Genomic DNA, 10774 nt, shown 5'->3' on the forward strand with positions numbered 1-10774 from the left:
GTTATTTGTAATCTTGAAGGCATCATTATTAATTTTTCTGCAATTGAAAGAAGGGCGGAATTCTTAAAAAAAATACACATTTAAAAATTACTCCAATTTTTTAATTTATTCCTCCGGCCAATTACTATAGTGTTACATTCTAAAGGATCTTCAGTGGTTAAATCGCTAAATGAACTTTCTTATAACCATTAATATTCCACATCAATGCCATATTAAAAAAAAAAAAATACTATTCTATCTATAATGAGAAAATTTCTTTACAACTTTTTTTTTATTACAAATTATAAATCACAATGTAACACTAATTTATTATTAATTACAAGCTCAATTTTTAAAAGAAAAAAAATATATTTGAGTTTTCAATACTGCTCTATAAACCTCATCTTTATAATATTTTAAGATTTTTTAATTTTATAAATTTTTCATAAATCTTACATTAGATATGCCTTAAGAATTCTACCACTATAATGTTGGATTTCAAAGAACAATATTAATATGATATTGATTTTTAAAAATCAATATTACTATGGTGATAATTTCTAAAAATCAACATCATAATAGTATTGTTTTTCAAAAATCAATATATACCAATATCATTGTGATATTGATTTTTTGGAAATCAACATAAATATGGTGTTAATTTTAAAAAATCAGAGCACCAAATGATATTGATTCTCATAGGACACCCAATTCATTAGAGGGTGACATATTTACTACAATAAAGCAAACAATCAATTTCTGGTGGGCACATGTCCTCGGAAAAAAAAAACTCCTTCCAGCCTTTAGCCAACTTGACAGTTGGCTATAAGTTCATCCCCTGATTTACCTCCTTTTACATAACCTAGGACGGGCCATGAGGGGTACTTGCGGTGAGTGTAATAATCTTTTACTATAATTTGAATGGAATATCGTGTTGATTTTTTTTTTTATGTAATGTCATAATCCCTACAAGAGTGTCTAGTTGACTATAGGGTGACATATTTGCTATAATAAGACAAGGATCAATTTTCAACATATGTATGATCTCGAGAAAAAAACTCCTTTCACCCTTAACTATTTAGCGGTTGACTATAAACTAACTCCATAATTTACCTCTCTTCAAATAACCTGGAGATGAACTATGAGGGACTCATAGGATGAATATAATCATCTTTTACTACAATTACATACAACACTACTATCTCATAGCCCCGAGGACTAATAAAAGTATAATAATAATCATTATATTGGTAAATATTATTTTGAATGATCTAATTATGGATGAGTTCGTCATAGTAGAAATGATGAAAAAAAATATTATCGATTATTGATTTTTTTTTTACTTCCCATATTTAGTGAATATCTATCTTGAATTATCTAATCATTGTGCTGCATGCTAACACATTAAAAAATAAAATAAAATTTTAAATATTTTATTAATATTTTTTAAAAAATAATAAATGTTTGAACTATTAATCAAAATTTATTTTCACATATTTAGTACATGACGTCATAATTTTTAATATAAAATAACTTTAAATGCTTAAAATATCCTCATAATATTCTTATCATTTCTACAAATATTTGTAATGCCTTCATACCGTTTAAGAAAGAAAATCTCAATATTATTTGCTAATACATCTAAAAATGATTTAACTATTGTTAGCTAAGACGGATGCAATCTTATTTTGAATTCTCTATATATATTTAGATTCATAATACCTGCCACATTTGTGTTCAATATGTGCTTAGTTAACGAAAAGTGCAATGGCTTAAAAAAGCAATGCTCAATTACAACTTTCACTACGAAGACTGAAAAGTTGTCAGGAACTTCAAAACTATCATGAATGTATTATTTATTAATCATGGACAAGAATGTCTAGAGAAACAATACTTGAACAACATAAGATTTGGAAATCTCGAAAAGAATACAAACAAACAAACAAAAAGAACTACATATCCCACAAGAGGTGACTAACTTTGTTAGTTCCAAAAGAATTATGTGAGACGCTGAAGTTCAAAACATAACTCTCATCCATATTTTATGCATCTTTGTGCAAGTCTTGTTCTTCCAAAACTATTGGAGCTTAGTTGACAGGAGAAATGTAAGGGTCTTTGTCCTCCGACAAGGATAAGTTGGTTGCACAGGTTACATGGTTTAAATCTCCATGCTCAAGCCTATCGCAAGCATCAACAAAAACGTCTGTCAATGTGATATGGCATGCAAAACCAGAGCTCTTGTGTGTAGATGAAACCTCAAAGGCTTTATGAATGATTTTGTCCAATTTGCAAAGGATTAAGGTCTGGAATCTGATTCTCTAAATCTTGCTGCCGTGTGTCATCTGTTGCATTTGCGACTCCAGGAAGGTTTCTGGCTTCATTCTGCTGCGTACTCTCGTTATGTTGTGTCAAGCTTAAATTTCTCCTATCCCTCCATCTTAGATACTCAATGAGCAAAGTGTTCATACTGATTGCAATACCATACCCAGTAAATGAGGACAGTAAAATGGAAAGAACAGGGCTTACTCCTAGCTTCAAAATCAACAAGGAGAAGAATAAGTCTTCACTTTCAGCATCAATAAATTAAACTAAATATTTGCTACCATATCCATCTGATGAAATCATCTTACCACATTATAGAAAACATGAGAAAAGAGGATTACAAGTGCAAACTGGAATGATGCAAAAACCCAAATGTAGCTCTGGCTCACTGTAAATAGAACAGTCAAATTCATGTCAACATATAACATGATAAAACATAGAATGAAGTACAATAACAAGAAATCACAAGCCACAAGTCCCTATACAATTAGATTGTATTAGGTACACGTGAACGGAACGGAATGAATAACAATGGATCAGAGTGGAAAGAAAAGTAGAATGATCTATTCTATATCTTTATTTGGTTGAAATTATAAAATGGTATAATTAGTGGAATGCTTCAATTTATGATTAATCCTTTTGTACATCTAAATTTTTTTCCTCATCTGTTCCACGCGTGACTTGGTTCACTCAACAAGTTAAATTGGACCAACTTGATAGACCCTACGTATACACCCAGTTTTGACAGGCTTAACTAGCTTAATCAGTTCTCTAGAACCATTTCCAATCCACTTGAGACGCCCACTTAACCAATTTGACTTGCTTGTTGGCCTGACCCATAGATCCGATGACTAACTAGATCATTTTGCCTGAGCCAAGAGGGTGCCTAACCCAACCAATCCACTAGGCCAAACCATTCTTCTTGGTTCCCCCAACTTGCTTGACCCAACTGACTCAATGTAATTAGCTTGCTCGTTCTACCTAGTTAACTCATTTTTATTTATCTCAATCTTAATTTTAAATTGATAATTTATTATTATTTGCTAGAGATGGAATCAAGTTTTTTCCCCTCTTGATTATTCCACCTCAAATTTCCCATCCAAATATTTAAATAAAATCTCACAATCACCCTGAGTTCATTCCATTCATGCATACTAAACACTTGTGATTTTTGCATGACAAAAAATGAATATTGATTATATGAAACTAATAGAAAACATGGGAAGAAACAGAAATTGCAAAACTATATGAAGATGAGGAATGATGTTTTTACCCATTGTTGAAGTTATCATGGATGAAAGAATACCAAGAACACATGAATATGGCAAAGATACAGCAAGAGCACGGGAACCCAATTCACCAAACTGTTAGATTAAAAATGTTAGTTGAAAGTAAATGCAAATTAATAAAATCAATAAATTGAACAAGTGGTTAGAAATCATATAAAAATAAAAATAACAAAAAATATTGAATTTGGAAGTTGAAATGCTTTACTAAGAGTTGCTCCAGTAAGCAGAAATAGGCAAGCATGCTGACCATGACGAGAATAGGGACATCCTGCCATACCCTATAAGAAAAATGAAGAAATACTAGTTATCAACAATTATACTCATAAACATACAACTGCCACTAGATTAAACCAAAGACTGCAAATTGTTAATAATGGTCTTCTATCGATTATATATAAATGCACGTATTCAACCTATTATGTGCATGTCAATGTGTCATTTCTAATATATTCAAGGAAAAAATTTGGGTTCAAAGATTGGGCAAAAATAAGTTTTGCTCAGTTCCATTTTGCTTGCCACGAATGTAAATATAATTTGACCAAAATTTTAATGATTCATTATAGCGATCTTCATAATTGGCACATAGTCATGTTATTCAAAGGTCATCATCTTCAAATTAATGACCACTGAAATTAATCATAACCAACTATTTACTTGAAAAATCACACTTTTCTTTGACTACTGCCACCAAAGGATAATAAAATTAATGCATACATGAACAACATTTTCATAACCATTAAGATAAAAATAGTAAATCTTCTTAGCATAGGCAACATAGGAAAGCTTGCAACTCAAAGTTCAATATGTTGCAAGCCTATTCCACCCATGATTTCCTTCTCCTCTTGCCAACCTTAGGCAAACAGATTCTATATTATTGTTGTAGTCATCAAGCCATTTATCCCAACTCCCAACTAATTTAGGTTAGCTACATGAAACATATCATAAATCATCCTTTATTTGTTAGAATAATATTTTGTTTGGTCTCCCTCAATCTTCTACTCCTTTCACCCTAATCCATTTAGCTTTCCATCATAATCAACTCAACGCTTCTAATTCTATTCATTGACTTTGAACTTGTTCATATCATGTCAATCTATTTTCTTTTCTTTTATTATTTATTAGAGTTATACCTAATTACTCTTGAATATTTTTAAAATTTTACCTTTTTTGGTAAAGGCATACGTTCATCTTAATATTCTCATGCTTGGTATATTAACCATTTGTTGCTTCCAAATAGCTAAATATTATGATTCATATAGTATAATGAATCATACCACAATAAGATAATTTTTGTTTTTTTTAGCTTATGGTGTGTGCGATGTCACAAAGACTCCATAAGCTTCCTTCTATTTCTATCACTCATTATTTATCTTATTAATACTATAAAAGGGGGCAATCCGATGTCAATGCGGGGTCTCAAAAAAAAGTTTATTGTACTTAGTCTTATTTTGCATTGCGAGAAGTTATTTCCGCGACTCAAACTTGTGACTACTAGGTCACACAACAACAACTTTACCGTTGTACCAAGGCTCCCCTTCATCTTATTAATACTATTTTCATCATTACTCCTTTCTTGTTGAATAAATTTAAAATATCTAAATTCTTCCAAACAAGAATTTCATAATATCCATTCTTGTAGATACATATAGAAATATAAGCATACAAAAAAAAAACAATTCAATCTAATTCCTATAATCTATAGATAGAAATAGTGAAGAACAAACCATGATGATGTGAAAACCATCCTCTTTCCTACCATGTAACTATGACAAGGAATAGACGATACTAATAGCTTGTCAATCATGAAAATTATAATGAAACCAAAAGTTGACCGGCTATCTTTTTGTTCAATGATCATATTCTAAACAATGATTCAAACAACATACTTGGAGATTAATGCACCAAATAATTGTAAAAAAACAGAAATAAAGTCATTAATCAGAATAAGAAAACTTGTTACTGGATGCATGACTAATTATCTGCAGAGGAAAAAAAAAATCTAATATAATAAAAACAGTCTTGTGAATCTACAAAAAGAATCAGTAACTGGAAGATGAAATCAATAAGTTTGCTGAATTTTGTTCTTCTGAAAATTAAAAGTTGATTGAACTTATGGTAGTTGTCTAGGAATAGAAAACCAAAGGAGACTCAGATATATAATTACAGTTCCTTCTAATTGAAATGATAGGAGGTTAGTCAATTCATTTTAAGGATCACGTAAAATGAGAAATATAACCTGTACTGAGCAACTTGTTGCTGTGTTGTATATGCAGCACGTCTATTGAGAGTCTGATTATTCTGTAATCTCAGCAATGTTACAGGTAGGTTTCTTACTTCCTGCTTGCACACGTCACACGTCTTATTTCCTTTAATATTAAACCACCTTACTGCACACTCTTGGTGTGCCAGTGCAAGTTCTCCTTTGCAGCTACACTCCATTTTAAGTGTTTCTCCCCCTTCAGCAAGTTCAATGAAGCAAATTCGGCAGACAGCCTCTTCTTCTGGAATAGCATCACCATCATCTTCAGTTACTGCAAGTCATGTATCATCCAAGAATTAGTTTCTTCTTGTGTAAGCCAATACAATGTTGTTGGACTGGGACGAAGCTCATTCAATCCTAAAATAACTAGTTATTTTAGGAGGATGCCCTCTTGATATATATGCATAATAGACCACTACTTAGTCCCCTCGGATGGGTTTAGTGGCTAGCGCATGAGGTGTTGCCATAATGAGGTCTGAGGTTCGAATCTTGGCAAAGTTGAGGTAAATACCTCCCTTATGTGCTAGTCACTATTCCAAAGGCTAGTAACCGCCTGTGATTTACCTCCTCCGTGTTGACCTTGGGACGGGTTGGCGGGGGTACTGGGGGCGAGCGTATTCGCCTACTTATCATCTAGCTCTACTACCATATTGAAGTGGAGAACCCATTACATCTCAAAATGACTAGTCACTTGAGAAGAAGGCACCTTTTCAATCTATCGACATAATGGACCATCATGCTTGTCCATGTGGGACTAATGTATGAAGAGCATTTTAACTTCATTAACCCTTCACACCCATCATGACTTAGAAGTATGGGCCTAGCAAAAGTAGATACCGGACCAAACCAGACCAACAAGAGCAGGCGCAGGAGGAGCAGCATTAAAGGAGGGTACGAAACCAGAATCTCTTCCCTTTTTGAATCAACTGATAAGGGATGAAATGGAGAGACTTCAAAACTGAAAAGAGAATGATGAAATTCCGAGGAAAGTGATTATCCCTGTCATGTCTTGGCCCTCCTATGGGTCTAGCTTTGGGATTATGTTAAATTGTAATGAAGCTCATTCCATCCCAAAATGACTAATTATTTAGGAAGGGAACACCCTCTTTAATATATAGATAGTATGAACAACCATACTTGTCAATGCAAGAAATAATAGGTATGGAACATCCTAAGTTCACACCAACTCATGCCCATACGTCTAGCTCTGATACCATATTGTATTGAGATGGAGCTCATTCTATCCCAAAATGACTAGTCATTTGAGAGAAGAGACCCTTCTAATATATGAATATAGCATCCTCATAACCATGATGGCTGAGAGGCACAAGCCTACCTTTGATATCATGTCGAATCAGGGTGGAACCCATTGTATCTGAAAATGACTAGTGATGGACAAAGTTCCACCCCAATTAGACAAAGGTAGACTCCATAAGTGTGTGTGATACTTGTATCAGATTTCAGTCTGCCCCAAGATATTTTATACAATAACCATAGCCAACAAACTGATAGATAAATAAATAATGCTTCTTGGTGGCAAAAAGGCGAATATGCTCGCCCCCAGCACCCTCGTCAACCCATCTCAAGGCCAACACGGAGGAATAAATAATGCTTCTTGCACCTAGTACATGTAAAGAAATGAATAAACAAGAAACCAAGATCATGCATGAGGCTATATTGTTTAGTTTGCAGTTAATAAAGAAGTATCATTAACTGAATCTATACCATCAGTTTCAATGGTAACATCACTTGTGGCAGGACGAGGGGTTGTTGAAGTAACTCGTACTAAACCAATTGAATCCATTCTTCCTAGACCACTAGGTTTAGCATTCCCAGGTACTGAAAGTGATCGTCTGATCTGCATTTCCGTATCTTTTTCCTGTTGAATCAAACAAAAATATAAAGCAAACAATTTGCTAACCCCTATCTACGTAGGAACATAGATTACTGAAATTCAACCTTCTGACTTCTGTCAGATATGAAGCTAAAATTGTCAAAACATAGTTATGCATGAACTCCTACACCAAATGAACAATTAAAATAGCACTTCTCCCTCATATTAGGAATCTAGAAAGCCTACTATAAAAAGTGAAGCACATTTGCGCATCAAATTAAAGCTAATCTCCAAGCAAGATGAGTGGAGTGTCTTTTATACATAAATGTCTACAAACCCATTAGCTTGTTTCACTGGGAATTACAATATTGATCATGTGACCATGATGTGTAAAATGTAAGATTAAATTGACTTACACATGAGAAGGGGAAAGGGATTGGAACGACACATTTGGTTTAGCTATCAGAAAATTCTTAACACATTTCGGAAGCTAGAAACAATGAACTTTTTAGGTGTAACCAGTATTGAAAGAAAGAAACACGGTAGAATATAAAACAATATGGACTCGAAAAGGGAGCAAAAATTCATAGCCCCAGAAGTAATTATGAAAATGTAAAACTTACTTCCAGAAAAGAGAGGTCCACAGCATGTCTTTCCTGTTCAGTAGATGGACCTTGATCGCGAACTGGTGTAACAGGTAAAGAGTATGTTCTCTTGGTTGAAACAGAGGAAAGGACCCTGACAAGAGAAAATTCCCTTGATATTGAGGGATTATCTTGTTGTCCTAATGGTGTTCCAGGAATCACGAGAACTGTCCTGTCACCCTCTGAAATTGAATTTTTTGCCTTAAGACCCCTATGGGGGAAGGTGGTTCTAGTAGATGATTTGGTCCTCGTTGAATTTGGCCTGGATGGTAGATCTGCTCTTGCTGAACCAGGACTAGACAAAGCATGTGTCCCTGCATAAGTCATCGGACTTTCCAATATTCTCGTTGGTGTTTGCAAGGATGCAAGGTTTGGTCGTTGAGAATTATGCACATGTGCAATCTCTCTTAAGGTGTTTGCATCCTTGTCAGACGACTGCGACTGCAGAGGCATTTACAACAATGAAATTCTATGTTTAGAAGTGGCACATGCTCAAGATGTTAGAGAATATTATAAACAAATGACACATAAAAATAATGGCAGATAATAATATTATAGGCATTCATCACCACAAAGATCACATTCCCAGGCCTTCCTATAGCCAAACTTGCTTATTTATCATCTAGCAAGTAGCAACTACAAAATCATAAAAAATATTCTGAAGTTGCAGATTTGGTACATTGGAAACCTTCAACTTCTAAATCAATCGCCTAAAAGTCTGGGGCTGTAGTGTCCCAGCATTCAACTACAGGTTCTAAATCGGCTAAGATGGCTTTCAATAAATCAAGTCAATTGACACAAGCCATGTAGTTGTCTCTTCCTATTCACATCAAATCGAGTTCGGAAGGCATCTAATATCATGTGTTATTAGCCAAAGTAAACCATAGCCACCCTTTTGGCAATTTTAATGATAACAACAACAATAATATGATCAGTCGTCAAGTTCATCAATCAAGTGCCTCATTGGATTGCCATATTCATTTTTGAATCCTCCACAAAGCATTCCTTTAGCTCTAGACAACACCAGATTGAGCCTATCTATAAAAATAGAAGAATATTATTTGAACACCACCTCAAGAAGTATCTCCCACCAGGGTAACAGAACAAACAAGATCAGATAGAAATCATTTTTTTATATATTTTTAAATCATCGTCCTTGCTCTCCACAACTACGAAACAAAGGAGCCCTTTTTTGCACAACCTTTGAGCCACAATTTACCACTAATAAAAAAGATTATGATTGAGTAGTAGAACGCAACTAGAATACATCCACTAAACCCCACCCAAAAAGTAATTTCTCAGAAGACCCAGAAAAAAGTTTTCTTTATCAATAAGAATTACCTCCAGATCGCCGCTCCTCGGCTGTGATGCCGGGGAAGCTAGATCCGAGGGGCCTGCCGAATACTCCATAAGCAACCGAAACCAAAATCAACTTAGAAACCCGAACCACAGATCAACGAAGAACCACAGATTGGGTGGATTCTAGCAGCCAAACTCCGGTGGCGTCTTTCTCGGCGGGGTGGAGTAGGATAACTTGGGACTGCGACTCTTGGAGAACAAGACGAAGCGGAATGAACGAGCAAGCGTACAATACTTTCCATGGGAGGAGAATAGATTTATAGTCCCAACTCCGAAGACACATTTTCGATTCTGAAAGGATTCTAAATTACTAAGCTACCCCTCGAGCCGTTTGAGGGATATTTTTTTCCCCTTCAAACAGGTCGCTCCGGTTCAACTTGGCTGAGCCAATTCGACCAACTCGGCTCAAATCCAACCCGACAAATCGCCGATTCGACACACGAACACTCAATTTGTCAGACGCATCATCATAATCTACCATATTGTACGGCGGCATTAAATATTAGGCAAATTTGGCGTGTCAATATTATCTCACCGTTTCGATAGATTCTTAATTTATCAATTTTATCCCAATCTGAGTCAAACCCGGTTTAATTTGTCAATTATTACGGTCAATTCCCAACGGAATAAGAATACCGTCTCCGATCTCTGTCGTCGGCTTGTTTTGTTTTGGGTCAATAAAATTAATATGTCTATTTAATTTGACATTGTTTTTTCCGGTTGAGTCAAAATTTTAGTACAATTACAACATGACACTAATCAATTAAGTTTAGTTGATTCGATTAATCGAATTAGCGGGGGTTTTCGGTTAATTTCAACACTGATAAAGCAGCAATCGTTAACGACGACACGATGATGCTGAAATGACAATGATAGTGTTAGAAATCCATGTAATAATTAAATAGTAATTACCGTGCCATTTGCATCAACATAGGAGTATTTTTTTTAGTTAAATATACAGATAATTATCCTATAAAAAGCGGAATAACAAGAATTTAGAACTACAATTATAGTAAAAAGATGGAATCTATCTCCAACAACTTCATATGATGAATACGATGAATCTCATGACTATATGTGAAAAGAT

The 10774-nt window shown here is 34.4% G+C and overlaps 1 protein-coding gene across 1 annotated transcript; it reads right to left on the bottom strand.

Annotated features, from left to right (window-relative positions):
• Window positions 1-1856: 1856 nt before the first annotated feature.
• On the bottom strand, window positions 1857-9911 carry LOC122027550. Its single transcript, XM_042586537.1, has 8 exons — window positions 9670-9911; window positions 8308-8769; window positions 7576-7729; window positions 5827-6121; window positions 3796-3868; window positions 3575-3665; window positions 2610-2689; window positions 1857-2511 (listed from the first exon to the last, which is right to left on the bottom strand). The coding sequence occupies exons 1-8, from the start codon at window positions 9736-9738 to the stop codon at window positions 2245-2247; spliced, it is 1491 nt and encodes a 496-aa protein (XP_042442471.1). The 5' UTR covers window positions 9739-9911; the 3' UTR covers window positions 1857-2244.
• Between the last annotated feature and the right edge of the window lie 863 nt (window positions 9912-10774).

The sequence above is a fragment of the Zingiber officinale genome, chromosome 10A, assembly GCF_018446385.1.
Source record: "Zingiber officinale cultivar Zhangliang chromosome 10A, Zo_v1.1, whole genome shotgun sequence".
NCBI lineage: Eukaryota > Viridiplantae > Streptophyta > Magnoliopsida > Zingiberales > Zingiberaceae > Zingiber > Zingiber officinale.

What these genes read in the sequence shown, in the direction of transcription:
- LOC122027550 (XM_042586537.1), bottom strand. Translation starts at nt 9,738, where the DNA reads ATGGAGTATTCGGCAGGCCCCTCGGATCTAGCTTCCCCGGCATCACAG. An exon ending in GCTTACTGGAGCAACTCTTA is followed by an intron (nt 3,666 to 3,795) that starts GTAAAGCATTTC and finishes TTAATCTAACAG; the next exon opens with TTTGGTGAATTGGGTTCCCG. An exon ending in CATGATAACTTCAACAATGG is followed by an intron (nt 2,690 to 3,574) that starts GTAAAAACATCA and finishes TTCTATTTACAG; the next exon opens with TGAGCCAGAGCTACATTTGG.